This window comes from Trichechus manatus, unplaced genomic scaffold (genome assembly GCF_000243295.1).
Source record: "Trichechus manatus latirostris isolate Lorelei unplaced genomic scaffold, TriManLat1.0 scaffold00025, whole genome shotgun sequence".
In the NCBI taxonomy this organism is placed as follows: domain Eukaryota; kingdom Metazoa; phylum Chordata; class Mammalia; order Sirenia; family Trichechidae; genus Trichechus; species Trichechus manatus.
This window is the reverse complement of record NW_004443961.1, coordinates 22693264-22710810: the sequence shown is the minus strand read 5'-3', so window position 1 is coordinate 22710810 and position 17547 is coordinate 22693264. Positions and strand designations below refer to the sequence as shown.

At 38.1% G+C, this 17547-nt stretch overlaps 1 protein-coding gene across 29 annotated transcripts in view; it reads left to right on the top strand.

Annotated features, from left to right (window-relative positions):
• ELAVL2 (ELAV like RNA binding protein 2) overlaps positions 1-12741 on the top strand; it is a 202504-nt gene extending 189763 nt beyond the window's left edge. For 13 of the 29 annotated variants that reach the window (XM_023728658.1, XM_023728654.1, XM_023728648.1 and 10 more), the window contains 2 exons: positions 9307-9345; positions 9919-12741. In XM_023728658.1, the coding sequence (XP_023584426.1) occupies positions 9307-9345; positions 9919-10246 (367 nt within the window). In that variant the 3' untranslated portion in view covers positions 10247-12741. Of the gene's footprint in view, positions 1-9306; positions 9346-9849 lie in introns of all 29 variants that reach the window. The other 16 variants (XM_023728652.1, XM_023728663.1, XM_023728662.1 and 13 more) reach the window with 4 other exon arrangements.
• Positions 12742-17547: the final 4806 nt, after the last annotated feature.

Below are 17547 nucleotides of genomic sequence, written 5' to 3'. Positions count from 1 at the left end.
GAAATTTGGAAACAAGGATAGATGGTTGGAAAATACTGCCTTGGTGATAGAAACGACACCTGATTTCATATAATAGAATTTTGCAAGACCAACGACTTATTCGTTGCAAATATCTTTTTTCAACAACATAAGTGACGACTATACACATGGACCTCGCCGGATAGCATACACAGGAATCAAATCGACAATCTGTAGAAAGAGAAGATGGGAGAAACTCAATATCATCAGTCAGAACAAGCCCAGGGGCTGACTGTGAAGCAAACCATCAGTTGACCTATGCAAGTTCAAGTAGAAACTGAAGAAAATTAAAACAAGCCCAGGAGAGCCAAAGTACGACCTTGAGTATATCCTGTCTGAATTTAGAGACCATCACAAGAACAGATTTGTTACCTTGTACACCAATGACCAAAAATCAGATGAACTGTGGAATGATATCAAGGACATCATACATGAAGAAAACAAAAGAGCATTAAAAAAGACAGGAAAGAAAGAAAAGACAAAAATGAATGTCAGAAGAAACTCTGAAACTTGTTCCTGAATGTAGAGTAGCTAAAGCAAATGGAAGAAGTGATGAAGTAAAAGAGCTGAACAGAAAATTTCAAAGGGCAGCTCAAAAAGACAAAGTAAAGTATTATAATGACATGTGCAATACCTGGAGTCTGAAAACCACAAGGGAAGAACACCCCCGAGATTTCTCAAGCTGAAAGACCGGAAGAAAAAATTTAAGCCTTGAGTTGCAGTATTGAAGGATTCTGTGGGGAATATTTTGAATGATGCAGGGAGCATCAAAGGAAGAAGGAAGGAATATACAAGTCACCGCACCAGAAAGAACTGATTGATGTTCAGTCATTTCAGGAGGTAGGATATGATCAAGAACTGGTGGTATTGAAGGGGGAAGGCCAAGCTGCGCTGAAGGCATTGGCGAAAAACAGAGCTTCTGGAATTGACGGAATACCAATTGAGATGTTGAAACAGATGGATGCTAAACTGGAAGTGCTCACTTGTCCATGCTAAGAAATTTAGAAGACAGCTACCTGGCCAGTGACTCAAAGAGATCCATATTTGTGCCCATTTCTAAGAAGGGTTATCCAATAGAATATGGAAATTATCGGGTAATATCGTTAATATCACACAGAAGTAAAATTTTGCTGGAGGTAATTCAAATACAGTTGCAGCAGTACTTCAACAGGGACCTCCAGAAATTCAGGCTGGCTGGATTCAGAAGAGGACATGGAACAAGAGATATCATTGCTGATGTCAGGTGGATATTGTCCGAAAGCAGAGAATAACAGAAAGATGTTTAGCTGTGTTTTAGTGACTATGCAAAAGCATTTAACTGAATGGATCACAATGAATTATGGATAACATTTCAGAGAATGGGAGTTCCAGAACACTTTATTGTGCTCATGAGGATCCTGTACATAGACAAAGACACAGTCATTTGAACAGAAGAAGGGGGTACTGTGTGGTTTAAAGTTAGGAAGGATATGCGTCAGGGTTGTATCCTCTCACCATAATTATTCAGTCTGTATACTGAACATAAAATCCGAGAAGCTGGACTATATGAAGAAGAACAGGGCATCAGTATTGGAGGAATACTCATTAATAACCTGCGATATGCAGATGACACACCCTTGCTTGCTGAAAGTGAAGAAGACTTGAAGCACTTAGCGATGAAGATCAGAGACTACAGCCTTCAGTATGGATTGTACGTCAAAGTAACAAAAACGCAAATCCTCACAATGAGACTGATAAGTAGCATCATGATAAATGGAGAAAATACTGAATTGTCAAGGATTTCATTTTACATGGATCCACAGTCAACTCCCATGGAAGCAGCAGTCAAAAAAACACAAACGTATTGCACTGGGAAAATCTGCTTCAAAGAATCTCTTTAAAGTGCAAAAAAGCCAAAGTATCACTTTTGAGGACTAAGGTGCACCTGTCCCAAGCCATGGTATTTTCGGTTGTCTCATGTGCATGCCACTCATGTGTCTGTCAGTTTGTCGTACTGTGGGGGCTTGCATGTCACTGTGATGCTGGAAGCCATGCCACCAGTATTCACATACCAGGAGAGTCACCCATGGCAGATAGGTTTCAGCTGAGCTTCCAGAGTAAGACAGACTACGAAGAAGAGCCCAGCGATCTACTTCTGAAAAGAATTAGCCAGTGAAAATCTCATGAATAGCAGCAAAACATTGTCTGATACAGTGCCAGAAGATGAGGCCTGTATTTTGGAAGACTCTCAAAATACAACTGAGGAAGAGCTTCTTTCTTAAAGCAGAGTCGACCTTAATGACATGGATGGAATCAAGCTTTCAGGACCTTCATTTGCTGCTGTGGCACGACTCAAATGAAAAGAAACGGCTATAAACATCCATTAATAATCAGAATGTGGAATGTATGAAGTATGAATCTAGGAAAATTGGAAGTCAAAAATGAAATGGAATGCATAAACATAGATATCCCAGACATTAGTGAGCTGAAGTGGACTGCTATTGGCCATTTTTAATCAGACATTCATAGGGTCTACTATGCCAGAAATGACAAATTGAACAAGAATGATGTTGTATTCATCATCAAAAAGAATATTTCAAGATCTATCCTGAAGTACAGTGCTGTCAGTGATAGGATAACATCCATACGCCTACAAGGAAGACCAGTTAATACAACTGTTATTCAAATTTATGCACCAACCACTAAAGCCAAAGAAGAAGAAATTGAAGATTTTTACCAACTTTTGCAGTCTGAAATTGATCAAATATGTAATCAGGATGCATTGATAATTACTGGTGATTGGAATGCAAAAGTTGGAGACAAAGAATAAGATTGGTAGTTGCAAAGTATGCCCTTGGTGATAGAAACTATGTTGGAGATTGCATGATAGAATTTTGCAAGACTAATGACTTCTTCATTGCAAATAACTTTTTTCACCAACGTAAACGTCGACTATACACGTGATCGTTGGCAGATGGAATACACAGGAATCAAATCAACTACATCTGTGGAAAGAGACTATGGAAAGGCTGCATATCATCAGTCAGAAGCAGGCGAGGGACCAACTGGAACAGACAGACCATCAATTGCTAATATGCAAGTTCAAGTTGAAACTGAAGAAAATTACAACAAGTCCACGAGAGCCAAAATACTGCCTTGAGTATAGCCCACCTGAATTAGAGACCATCTTAAGAATAGATTTGCTGCATTGAACACTAATGACCAAAGACCAGATGAGTTGTGGAATGACATCAAGGACATCGTACAGGAAGAAAGCAAGGAGTCATTAAAAAGACAGAAAAGACCAAAATGGATGTCAGAAGAGACTCTGAAACTTGCTTTTGAATGTCAAGTAGCTAAAGTGAAAGGAAGAAATGAATGAAGTAAAAGAGCTGACTAGAAGATTTCAAAGGGTAGCTCAAGAAGACAAAGTAAAGTATTACAATGACATGTACAAAGACTTGGAGATAGAAAACCAGAAGAGAAGAACATGCTCAGCATTTCTCGAGCTGAACTGAAGAAGTTTAGGCCTGGAGTTGCAGTGTTGAAGGATTCTATGGGGAAAATATTAAACGACGCAGGAGGCATTAAAAGAAGATGGAAGGAATACACCGAGTCACTGTATCGAAAAGAATTAGTGGTCGTTCAGCCATTTTAGGAGGTAGCATATGATCAGGAACCAATGGTTCTGAAGGAGGAAGTCCAAGCTGCACTGAAGGCATTGGCGAAAAACAAGGCTCCAAGAATTTGCAGAATACAAATTGAGATGTTTCAACAAATGGATGCAGCACTGGAAGTGCTCGCTTGTCTATGCAAAGAAATTTGGAAGACAGCTACCTGGCCAACCGAGTGGAAGAGATCCATATTTATGCCTCTTCCCAAAAAAGGTAATCCAACCAAATGCGGAAATTATCAAACAATATCTTTAATATCACACATAAGTAAAATTTTGCTGAACAGCTTTCAAAAGTGGCTGCAGCAGTATATCGACAGGGAACTGCCAGAAATTCAAGCCAGATTCAGAAGAGGATGTGGAACCGGGGATATCATTGCTAATGTCAGATGGATCCTGGCTGAAAGCAGAGAGTACTAGAAAGATGTTTGCCTGTGTTTTATTGACTATGCAAAGGCATTTGACTGTGTGGATCATAACGAATTATGGATAACATTGTAAAGAATGGGAATTCCAGAGCATTTAATTGTGCTCATGAGGAACCTGTACATAGATCAAGAGGCAGTCGTTCAAACAGAACAAGGGGATACTGGGTGGTTTAAAGTCAGGAAAGGTGTGTGTCAGGGTTATATCCTTTCACCATACTTAGTCTGCATACTGAACAAATAAGCCAAGAACCTGGACTGTCTGAAGAAGAACAGGGCATCAGGATTGGAGAAAGACTCATTAATAACCTGCAATATTCAGATGACACAACCTTGCTTGCTGAAAGTGAAGGGCTTAAAGTACTTACTGATGAAGATCAAAGACCACAGCCTTCAGTAAGGATTACACCTCAACATTAAGAAAACAAAAATTCTCACAACTGGACTAATAAGCAACATCATGATAAATGGAGAAAAGATTGACGTTGTCAAGGATTTCATTTTACTTGGATCCCATGGAAGCAGCAGTCAGGAAATCAGAAGATGCATTACATTGGGCAAATCTGTTGCAAAAGAACTCTTTATAGTGTTGAAAAGCAAAGATGTCACCTTGAAGTCTAAGTTGCACCTGACCCAAGCCAAGGTGTTTTCATTTGCTTCATATGCATGCGACAACTGGATGATGAATAAGGAAGATGGAAGAAGAATTGATGCCTTTGAATTGTGGTGTTGGCGAAGAATATTGAATATACCATGGACTGCCAAAACAAATCTGTCTTGGAGGAAGTGCAACCAGAATGCTCTTTAGAAGCAAGGATGGTGCAACTACATCTCACGTACTTTGGACATGTTATCAGGAGGGATCAGTCCCTGGAGAACGACATCATGCTTGGTAAGATGGAGGGCCAGCAAAAAAGAGGAAAACCCTCAACAAGATGGATTGATACAGTGGCTGCAACAGTGGGCTCAAGCACGATTATGAGGATGGAGCAGGAACGGGCAGTGTTTCATTTTGTTGTACATAGGGTTGCTATGAGTCGGAACTGATTTGAAAGCACTTAACAACAACAACAACATGTGCATGTGAAAGCTGGACAGTAAATAAGGAAGACCAAAGAAGAATTGATGCCTTTGAAGTATGATGTTGGCGAGAAATATTGAATATACCATGGACTGCCAGAAGAGCGAACAAACCTATCTACCAGAATGCTCTTTAGAAGTAAGGATGTCGATATTTTATGTCACATACTTTGTACATGGTATCAAGAGGGACCAGTCCCTGGAGAAGGACATCATGCTTGGTAAAGTTGGAGGGTCAGTGAAAAAGAGGAAGATGCTCAGTGAGATCGATTGACAACAGTAGCTGCAACATTGAGCTCAAACATAGTTAAGATGGTGAGGAATGCTCAGGACTGAGCAGTGTTTCATTCTGTTGTATATAGTATCCCTATGAGTTGGAACCAACTCAGTGACACCTAACGACTATATATATATATGTGTGTGTGTGTGTATAAATTACATGCACATGGACTTTTAATTTTATCTTCATTTAATTCATAAATCTTAATCACACTTAGAAAATAAAAATAGGATGAAACTGAAATAAATAATACATAAAATGTATTCTAATTTTTATGCTGACTGGCTTTATATTTTATTTACCTTCTATCTTAATACATGATATACCTTCAAAGCATGATTTATAAAGTGATTTTCATAATTTTGAGTTTCGTGTCTGACCATACATGAGACTTATCAGATTATTGTGTGTTTAACCTCATAATGTAGTTTGCATTAGTAGTAGGAGAAATTATTAATTCTCCCCCAACCCTTTTTTAAAAATTTATATTGGCTTCACTTACTTATCTCAACTTCATCCTGATTTTTTTTTCAGGAATGATTTTAAGCTACGTGATATTTAAATGAGAGTTATTTTTTATTACAACTGGATTATACGGTTTTGTTACATGCATATTTAAACCACAATTGAAAAGAAAAAAGAGCTAAGTTATCCAAACTAATCCTTCACATCCACTTAGCCTATAATTTGTAAACTATGTCTTGTCCAGGCTAAGAATGGATGAGGGTACCAATGTCCACTTCTCCCCTTTGAAGAATTCTCAGTCTTACCTCAGGAAAGAATGTGATGCATGGGAACTGAGTGAGGGTACTGGGGGCAGTGTATGTTATTAGGAGTAAAGAATATTCCCTTTTAAAGATTTAAAAAAACAAAACAAAAACCTGCTATTGAATCAGTTCCGGCTTGTAACAACCGTATAAGACAGAGTAGAAACTGCCGCATAGGGTTTCCAAGGATCTAATCTTTACAGAAGCAGACAGCTGCATCTTTCTACCACCGAGCGGCTGGTGAGTTCAAATTGCTGACCTTTTGTTAGCAGCTGAGTGCTTAACCGCTGTGCCACCAGGACTCCTTTTTAAATATTAAAACATGTTTAATGGATGCTTTAGTATTTATTTCCCACACACTAGTACATCATTATGCACACTCCTGGGTGACTCTGGAGACTGCTAGCTTGTTCTTTATTTTAAAATAGACTTCCATTTTTAAATGCCCGTATGGAAAAGATGGCTGTTCTTGAGCTATAGACAGACCTAGCAGAGATATATAATTCTGAAGAGTAATAGTGGTCTTTGTATTTGAAGGGTTGCACCATTTTCTTTTGTAACTGCCTAGATTGCAGTTTGTGAAGTGACTAGACTTGCAGGCACATGGTGTCCATGTAGAACACCCACTGCCTTCTCCCAGCTCCCATGGAAAACATGGATATGTGGCACTGAGAGTATGGAAAACTTTTAGGCCCAAGTGCCTTTATCTGCTAGATCTGGCTCTCCTCCCTGTTCTCCCTGGTGATGGAGCAGGGGAGAGAGAGAGAAGAGTAGATAACTTGGCTTAAATTCCGAAGGTCTAATTTTTCTCCAGACGAGAGATGAGTGAAGAAATCACTGAGGAACATGGTATCATATAGGCCTTCATCAGTAAGGCACATTTGAATGAAGTCCATTAGGAGAGTCTTCAGAGGTCCTAGTATAAAAGCTTGCTGCCTGAAGGTTCCTGGGATGGAGGGTAGGGAATGAAGATGTCTCTCCCTCAAGACACGTGATTCACTTCTGGGACAGGTCTTTAAAAACCTAAAAACTTGTTCAGGAGATTCTGTCTCTGAACTTGTTGGTTGCTGTCCTAAACTGGAAGTGGCAAAGTGTGACAGTTCCTACCCAAATGGTATTCTTTTCTATAGGCAGTACATGCCAAATGCATTCTGCATTGATCATCCTAGCAATTCTAGGTAATTTTTATACATCAGCTTATATTTTATGGATGGTGATACCAGAAATAAAGATGCATGGAAATTCACGTTTGTGATCTTCGTTCTTGAGTTTAAAGGCTTAGCATCTTTGACTCTACTCATGACCTCTGCAGAAAACAAAGCCCTCCCACATACGTTTATCTTTCACACATGTGCTGTGCTCTGCAAGTGCTCACGGGCCGACCTAACTCTTCTCCTGCTGCTGGTTTTCATTCTAGATGGAGAGGGTGAGGATAATTTGCTATATGCTTTATGGTAACTTAATTGCCTTTATTCAGCCAACAGATATGTATTATATAGCTGCCGTGACCCAGGCCTGTCCTCCAGGCATGGTGGTACAGTGAAGAATGAAACATGTCTCTGCTCTTAAGAGGGTGGCGGAGCAAGACAGACACCAACAGACAAGGACCCTTTGTTGTGATTTGTTCAGTTTCCTTATGCTTTGCACTACATCAGCTCATTCTTTTCATTTGTTACAAAACGCAACAAAATGCCCAGTGGAGGTTAGAGGCAGGGATGTGTGGAGACAGCTTTCTTTTTCCAATTTCGGAAGACCAGGGAGATGTGTGTTTTTGACTTTCATAAAACTAAAGGGAGTTGCTTTTTCATGTTTGCTATAGCCTGACTTGATGCCCCAGGTCAGACAATAAAGTTTCAAATCTTTTTTCAAATGTACTTTTCACAGATGTTAAAGAAATAATTGTGCCTTACTGATTTGGGGTCTTATTTGGAGTGTGTTGGGCATTGTGGCAGTTGAAGGTGGTTATATGGGCTGCAGATTAAGTGACGCCTACCTCCTCTAAATAGGTGTAATTAGTAGGTAAGCGCTGTAGAAATATGGGACATAAGGATGTTCTCTTTGAAACTGATAAAGCAAGAAGAATCAAATATGTAAAATAAATACAATTTTTGAAATAGGAAAAGGGTGAGTACCCACCCACCCCCAACCACTTTCTTTAAAAATTTTAAGAGAGGCTCACGTGGCCTTGTTTGTTTTCTAGCTGGCTTCTTACACCTTAGTAAGGCTATACTTCCTGTGGCATCGTTTCGAGCAGCATCAGGGTTGGATCAGAATTCCTGGCTTTGTTGCTCACTAGAGGAGTGTGTCTTTCTTCTTACCTTCTCTGGACCTTTACTGAGCACAGTTGTGCAATGGGAAGCTGAGGAGAGGTTATCTATAAGGTTCTTTCTACCTGTAATTATATCTCGTTGATTCTAAGAGCTGAAGTCCTTCAGAGTTGGGAGGTTAAAGGAAATTTATGAGCTCTGTAGACTGCAGAGTTTGAATCTCAACCCTACCATTTCCTAACCATGTGATCTTGGGCAAGCCACTTAATCTCTGTGTGCCTTAGTATCCTCAGACACCAGTAGAGTTTTGAAAATTAAAAGTAAATACATGTAAAGTGGAGCCCTGGTGGCGCAGTGGTTAAGAGCTCAGCTGCTAACCAAAAAGTCAGCAGTTTGAATCCAACAGCTGTTCCTTGGAAACCCTGTGGGGAAGTTCTACTCTGTCCTATAGGGTGGCTGTGAAAGCACTTAGAACTTGCGTGGCAAATGGTGAGAACTCAAATGTTTATTCCAGAGATGTGATGGGGAAGCCTCCACATTCCCTCTCTTAATGGTCTCTTCAGAGGACCCCCAAATTATTCGTGCAGAGGAAACTGACCCTTGGTAGAAATAAACCGCATCTCTTGGAAGTGCTAGCATCCCATGGCAGTGGGTACCCATTCTCTCAGGAATGTGGAAAGACCCACTGTGTTTTGAGACTTCACATACACTTAATGTACAAATATCCCCTTGGAAGATGGCAGTAATGAGCCCAACTTTCTTGAACATCAAGGGGAAAAACTTAAAAACTGAAGTTTGCTAAATGTATGTTTTGCAGGTTGGACAATCTGCTCAATATGGCTTATGGAGTAAAGAGGTAATGATAGAGGTTCATGATAATCATTATCCCTTCCCACAATTGATTAGTTTCTTTGATTTTCATTTTGGGGGGTGATATGTAACACCCCTCATAAGTTTGTGTTGGGTTTTCTTTTGCATGTATAACCTAATGAAAAGCTTCTTTTTGAAGCATGGTTGACTCAAGGAACATTTTTATACCACTGGATGCCACCTGGTCTTTTAAAAACTCATTATTTGTTTCATATTGCATTGCGACGTTGTAGCATGTTTACATATGTGTTGGTTTTTTTTTCCCCCAGTCCTGCTTAATTCATGAAGCCAGTTCTAAATATATTTCTTTGCTATTATGAATAATATTATTCAATACAGCAATATTAGCCATTTCATAACCTGTTAATATCTTGATAGTATAGCATGTCACTGCAAGCCACACACAGACCTTGGTTAAACATCAAATAGTTGTATTATATCTGTTGGGGGAAGAAAATTGCTGAAACTCATGGGATAGAAAAGGGAAAAGAAAGAAGTCCGTTGCTATAACCAACCTCTGTTTTTATTCTGTGTGTGTGTTTCCTATTTCGTTTAGTAGGTTTTCTCCAATGACCATTGATGGAATGACCAGTTTGGCTGGAATTAATATCCCTGGGCACCCAGGAACAGGGTGGTGTATTTTTGTGTACAACCTGGCTCCTGACGCAGATGAGAGTATCCTGTGGCAAATGTTTGGGCCTTTTGGAGCTGTCACCAACGTGAAGGTCATCCGTGACTTTAACACCAATAAATGCAAAGGTTTTGGATTTGTGACTATGACAAACTATGATGAGGCTGCCATGGCGATAGCTAGCCTCAATGGATACCGTCTGGGAGACAGAGTACTCCAGGTCTCCTTTAAAACAAACAAAACGCACAAAGCCTAATGAGCTCTTGTCCTCAGTCCATTTATATATGAAAACTATACAACAAAGGCAAGTTAAGAGAAACTTTATACATTAGTAAATGTCTTTGTAAGTCAGTGTTGAGATGGGGATAAAATGACTACTTAGCATCCTAAGAAATATGTGAGATTTTTTATTGCTAGTATTTGAATTAAAACTTCTTAAATATCTTTTATGTTTGAATATGGACAAGAGGTACAGGGTTTTTACCTGTCACATTGCATTCTATTGCCTTCTTTGAAGAAGGTGGACCTTTTAAAGTGTTTCAGCTAAGGGAAGACATTTCTTTCTTTCTTTCTTTCTTTTTTCTTTTTTAACATAACTGCCTTGAACCTGTGAGTAAATATTGAAGCTTTGTGTTGTAATTCTTCAGTTGGTTGTCTTTTTTTTCCCCCCTTTTTTTCCTTTCTTTTTCTGATTAGCTTTGTGTTTGGTTTACATTTAAAGCATTGCTGTTATGTCTGTTTAAGAAAAGTATTTTGAAGTTTACATTTTTATTTATAAAGTTCATAACAGTATTTATTTTGTAATTATGATTTGGGTTGGGGAAGGGGGGGGCTACATTATAAACGCTTATTGTAAGAATACTGGAGAACTTTTCGTAAAGCAGTACCTTGCCAAAGAGATAAGAGCCTCTTTGATGTGGGTTTAAAAAAAGCATCTATTTTTATAAAAAAGAAAATTTGGAGAAACTTTTTACTGGTCCTGGAACAAATATTTTGACTTGAATACTTTGAGAAATCTCTTCATATGACACCTAGTGAGCTTTTAAAATTTACCAGGAAATTTGCAGTGGTTGGAAAATTTAGAAAGATTTATGATGTAGAAAATACTTTTGAGATCTTTGTATGAAAGGAGTAGAATCAATGGGAGAAACACTGCTGGTTTCATTTTTGTAATCACCAGTGGAGCATCTGATCATCCTGGTTATTATGTGATAGGTGGCTCACATTGATTTGTGATTTTGAAACAAATAAAAAAAAATTTACAAAAGAATATATAAGAGCAAGCAAGAAATTTAAATTACCACGAGATGGGGGAAAAATCTGTTCTTCGTAAAGAAATCCCTTCAGATAGAGCTCATGGTGTTTAGTGATGTACTTGCAGTATTGTTTGAAGAATTGTTTTGTCTTAAGGAAAAAAAAAAAGACGTTGCACATGATTTGTACTGCAGCAAATCGGCAAAAGTGATCTGAGTTGGATATATTTGAAGGTATTTTGAAAGTTACGTTCAAGGCTAACACCTGAGCTTTGTGTAATGTAAATAAGACCTTGTGTTTATGAACCTTTCAGCTAATTTGATTTTTTTTTCCCTTACATGCCAAGTGATGTTCAGGTTTTGAATGTTTTTGTATCCGTTTTTTCCTTTGTAAATGGCATTATCATTGTTACTTGAAGTCTTGCTTAATCACTTTTGTTGTCCTGAGGACTTGAATTTACAGTGCATCAGATTTGTTGCTAATTCTGTCTGTAGATAGTCTAGCTTCAGCTGTTTATGGTGATGCTACATTTTCGTTTATAAATATGTTTGTGGTTAAAAAAAAATGAGTATAACCATAGGTTTTGAACAAATTTCCTTACATTTTTCATACAAAAATCATAAATATCTGTATGCTATTGAAATTTAACTTTGTATGATGCTTAAACCACTATTTGGGGAAATAATAAAATAAGTCTTTACCATGTATGAAAGAAATTTTAAAAAATACAAAATATTTTCTGATTAGCATCTAGCTTATAATAAATTTTCAAAAAAGCTGAAGGCAAAACAGCCTTCATCAGGATGCACTGAGAACTCTATAGTTACGTCCTGCTTTTTGTATAAACTGAGATGCTCACATGCTTCCCCTTAGAACAGGCAGTGTGCTATGCATAACATAGTTGTACATTATCTTTGCGGTTGCTTTGAGTTTTATTTTTTATTATTTAAAATTGTAGTTATAAAATTTTTCAGTATAGTACAGTACATATACTGTGAGGCGCGTGCTAAAGTGAATAAGCGAGTTTTCATGCTGACCCACTCAATGCTACTCAGAAATCAATTGGCTTAGCACTTTCTCATATCCTTAGGTGCATTTAGATTGTCAGTTAACCTTCTGCGTTAAAAAAAAAAAAAAGAAAAAAAAAACTAAAAAAGAAAATACATGTATATACTTAAAAAAATAAATAAATAAAACTAAGGTTTCCCTCATGGGAAAACAGCAGCTACATGCTTCTTTCCTATACTACTGTAGCAAACCAAGGCATTGATGAGAGGGCATGCAAATTGTGCTTCACTTTACAGTGTTTATCAGAGCACTTAATAAAATGTAAGGCTGGTATTTATTTGAAGTTGTACAGTATGACTTAATTCACATCTGTTGGAATAGAAAATATATTCTGTTGAGTATTTAAGAGGCTGTACATGTTTTCTTTTGTGTTTGGATTCTTTGTACTTTTTCATGTTCAGTACATCAATAAACAAAGTTGAAGGGAAAGAACAGTGTGGCGAGTAGGTCTTTATACACGTTTTGGGGGCTTCGGTGCTCAGTCTAATAAACAAACTTGCTCCTTTGAGTTAAAAGAGGTTCTCTCAGGGCTTTAGTTGAAAGCAGTGTTTTCTAAGAGTTCCAAAAGCTAAGTTAATTAAAGTAGAATGTGCCCTCCCCTGCAAGAAACAAATTTGAATGACAGTGTCTGATTAGTAAGCTTTCAAATATTGCTTAATGAGCAATTGTTACAGGAACGCGTACTTTCTTGTCTGCTAGTGGTAAAGTTTGTGAAATTGGATGCTGCCATGGGTCCTTAGCTCTGATGTATACTTCAACATTTTACACAAATGGGAGTTGACCTTACACATTTACTTGAGCTAAAGACAAACCAAATAGAAGGAAGGTAACTTGTTCTGCTTCCGCTGGCAAGACTTAATTCACCCACGGGATTCAGTGTGGTGTGTAAAATTTATTTTCCTTGCACAAGTGCCAAAGATGATCAAGAGAATCCTCTCAAAATTAGAAACTCAGTTTTCTTCAGATTAGGGTTGGTGTGTTTAGCACATGAGTACAAATCATGAACCATGCCAACCCCATATTTCACATATATGTTCAATTCTCGTAACAGATCTTTAACAGATCGGTGGAGTAAGAAAAAGATTTCCTGTTGGTCTTTTGTGTGAGGATTCTACTTCTACAGAATTAAAATATTTTGATATAATAACAATCAATTTTACATAATACTTTTTATTTTTTACAAAGCATACCACGTATACCATGTGGCTTGTTTTAATTTGATTGGATCTGTTGGTTTTTTTTGTTTTTTTTTTTTGGTAAAAGCCATTGTAAAAGTAATTATCCTGAATTTACAACTTAGTAGTCAAGAGTATAGCTGAGTGACAAGACAATTCCTTTTCTTCCAACATGCAATTGATATCAAATCTTTATACCTCCTTTTTATTATATGAATTTAATATGCTAATTTTGTAATGTTGGAACATCTTCCTCTCACTCCTCTTGCATGCTTTATCAGTATTTTGACTGGCTTGCATGTCAGCAGCTCTTTTATATTTGAGCAGATAGTGGAAAAATTCTCAGTAAAGGAGGTTTGTGAAACTACCGGTGTATTTGAGGAGAAGTCACATTTCTTCCTCATCCATCGATTGATAAGTCTTTCTCACCCAGTGCTTGAACATTATCTAAAGACTACCACAATTCATCATTATAGAGTGTCCAGCATAAATTCGTAATCTGAATTGAGGGAAGTGTTAGCGGTTTAACCTTTCAGCTTATTAAGTAAATGTATTGCAAGATTCCTACCCTTACTTTACAAGAGGATCAAAAATAAATTATAGTGGGAACTTGCGATTTATGTCTCAAAGGGTTACCTAGAAATAATAAACCGCATATATATTAACAATAAATATGTTTACATTTTAATATGCTGGGTCTCTGTAGTGTGCTTCCAGAAAAATATGCACATACTTTTCGTTGGCTGAAAACGGGGAGGGGGAAGCAGTGGTTTTGCTTTTATTACCATAGTAAAACCTTGTATAGTGGGAGAAAATAGAATTGCCATTACAATTATAACAATTTATTATTGGTTGAGGAGCATTTATAGCTTCACTCATTGTAAGGAGCAGCCTATATTTCTCTACTTATTTCTTTGTGCTTTTTTTCTGAAGACAGTACCCAAAAGTGGGCTCAATTCCCTTCAGGCTGGAAGGGCTAAACATGTACACCATTAACATAGGCATCCTATTGACGCAGGATGGACCTTACTGAAATCAACTTTTCCAAAATTCTGATCCATAGAAATGCACAGAAGAATGTTTTGGTTGTCTCAGATATATTGGGTATCTACTATGCTGTGACTGGAGCCCTAGTCATGCATAGTAAAGTGCTCAGCTGCTAACCAAAAATTGTTGGTTCAAAAGCGCCAGCGGCTCTGCAGGAGAAAGATGTGGCAATCTGCTTCCATAAAGATTTACTCTCTCAGAAACCCTATGGGGTAGTTCTACTCTGTCCTGTAGGTTCGCTGTGAGTCAGAATCGACTTGACAGCAGTGGGTTTGGTTTGGTTTACTATGCTGTGCCCTTAGTCTACAAAAATGACCAAGAAGTGGCTCCTACCTTCTGGAAAATCATCACTTAGAAGGGAGGGCAGACACGCCAAGGCCATCACTGTGCAATGCCATATGTGCAACCAGAGCCCAGCAGGCATCAAGCTAACTTGCTTTAGTTTTGATAAACCTAGTTACACCTCACAAACATAAACATGCTCTACCCTTCTTAAAGATTCTTCCTTTTCCTTTCTTGAATTATTGGCTGATGTGTGTAATTTTCTGTCATGAGTATCATTGCGTTCAATGAATCCCTTCAGGTGATTCCACACACAGTAAGTGGCCCATATCCTTTCTGAAACAAAATAAAAGCTATGCACAGTAAGACACTTTATCTGAGTAGTTGGATGGACTATGCTTGTTCTCCCTAAAAATACATGGAGTGACAATTTGCAAAGCAGTAATATGGTAAAATATTCCTAATATTAAAAGCATGCTGACTGGTTTTATTCTACCTTGAATTAAGACACATTACAATCTTAGGGTCTCAAACTTAGTATTAACATTATTTTTAGTTTAAATAGCTGAAGATGTACATTAGGACTAAATTGATACTAACCTCCAGAAATACATCGTGGATGTTATGTTTTCAAATAAATACCTTATAGGAACCAGGCACTGAGCCCCTGCTGTGTACAGTCTCAAGTAAGCAGACATAAATGCTTGACAGATAAGAAGCATGCCTCTTTGCTGTCACAGAGCCTGTCATGCCCTGGAAGATAATTCACATCCACAAGTAACTCTACCGTAAAAGTCTAGAGTGCTGTACTCAAAGTACATTAAAAGAAAAAACAAATGGAGGAAGGTTATAGCTCTTACATGATGGGGGGTTAGTGAGGTGGGAATTGGAAGCCACATGGAGGTGGTAGTGATTGAGCTGGGTCACTAAGAGTAGGTGGGATTTAAAATATATTAGGGCAGTGAGTTTAAGAAGAGAAAACACTGTGGTCAAAGACTCTGAGCCTTTGTTCACTTGTAGTATTTCTGGGCAATTAATATTTAAGTCATATTCCATATAGACATATGTGTTTGTTATATATTTTTTGTGTCTATGACTAGTTAAATCTGAAATTAGAAATTTTAGTCCATAATGAAATATAGAGTACCTAAACATTGAAACTTTGTTCTTATTTCCTTGTGCATTTCTTACATAACACTAAAGGTATTTGCCATGATAAGTTATATGTGATTTTGGGAGTTGCATAGGACTTGTTAGTAAGGAAATTGCCTTCTTTTTAAAAGAAGCATTAATTTGGATCATATTGTACTGTGTATGCAAAAGGAACAAACAGGAAAAAAACCTCCCCAGTAACAGAATACTGGACAGGCCTATTTCTCAGATTATATACCTTTCAAACTCGATGATATAAAATGATAAAGTGACCCTTCTTTAGTATTTCAGTCCGTTTCACTCTTTTGTTGGATATGCTTTTTCTGTTTTTGTTTCCTGAATCACTCAAGTATAACTTTCATAGAAGGTGAAAGAAAAATTATAAAATTCAAATGTTTCCCAGATATGTCCAAGTTGAGGTTTTAGTCTGACAGTCTGTTACCTTCGTGGTGGTGTTTTAGAAGCTCAATTAATAGCCATACTTTACCTTTCAATGAAGAGCTACTAGAAAGAAGGCAGAACATTTTAATAGCACTTCAGTGGACAAGGCTTGCTGGATTATTAATTTCCTCCATAGGGCCCTTTGACCTACAGGCTGCTGGTAGCCATGTGCCATCTCTAACTCTGATTTTCGTGGTGCACTTCTTTCAAGAATCATCCTTGTATAGTCACCTACATGTTTCGGGAGCAACCAGCCCATCCGTTGGGCTCCTTGGGAATGTGTCAAAATGAGCATCCACCTTCAGGATGACGCATTCTTTGGAGTGAAGTGCAATTGGCAAATTAGCTTTGTTATCTAGAGGGCAAGGTTTTCATTGTAATCCTGGTAAAGGAGCAACAGGTGTGAGGGAGGTCACAACCCATGAATAGCAGGGGTCGGGCATCCAAAAGATGCAGCAGTTTTATTTCTAGGAAGGACCTTGAATCAGAAAAAGCAACATATCTGGAAGCACCACTCCCTCCGTGGTAAAAGTCCCCATACTTGTACTTGAGTATTATGGATTCTCCCCTTCCTTAAAAAAAAAAACTGTGAAGTTATAAGTAGTAATAATTACAAGATATAATGTGGGTTTTCACACCAAAAATTTCCCGAGTTACTGTCAAGAGATAAATAGATACTGCCATAAATGGTGAGCCAGAAATTGCGGTTGTTCTTATATTAAATATTGTGTAGAATTTCATCTCTTGCAAGTGGTGGTTGCTATGTTTTCTCTGCCTATGCCCAAGCAAAGGAGCTCTGGTGGCACAGTGGTTAAGTGCTCGGCTGCTAAAGTAAAGGTCAGCAGTTCAAATCCACTAGCTGCTCCATGGGAGAAAGATGTGGCAGTCTGCTTCAATAAAGATTTACAGCCTTGGAAACTTCTATGAGGGCAGTTCTGCTTTGTTCTGTAGGGTCATTATGAGTTGGAATTGACTCCATGGCAGTGGGTATGCCCAAGTATATTTAAACGTACTCTGATTTTCACTAGTTCTGCTGAAGCCCTGGTGATGCAGTGATTAGGAAGAACTATGGCTGCTAACCAAAAGATGGGCAGTTTGAATCCACCAGCTGCTCCTTTGAAGCCCTATGGGGCAGTTC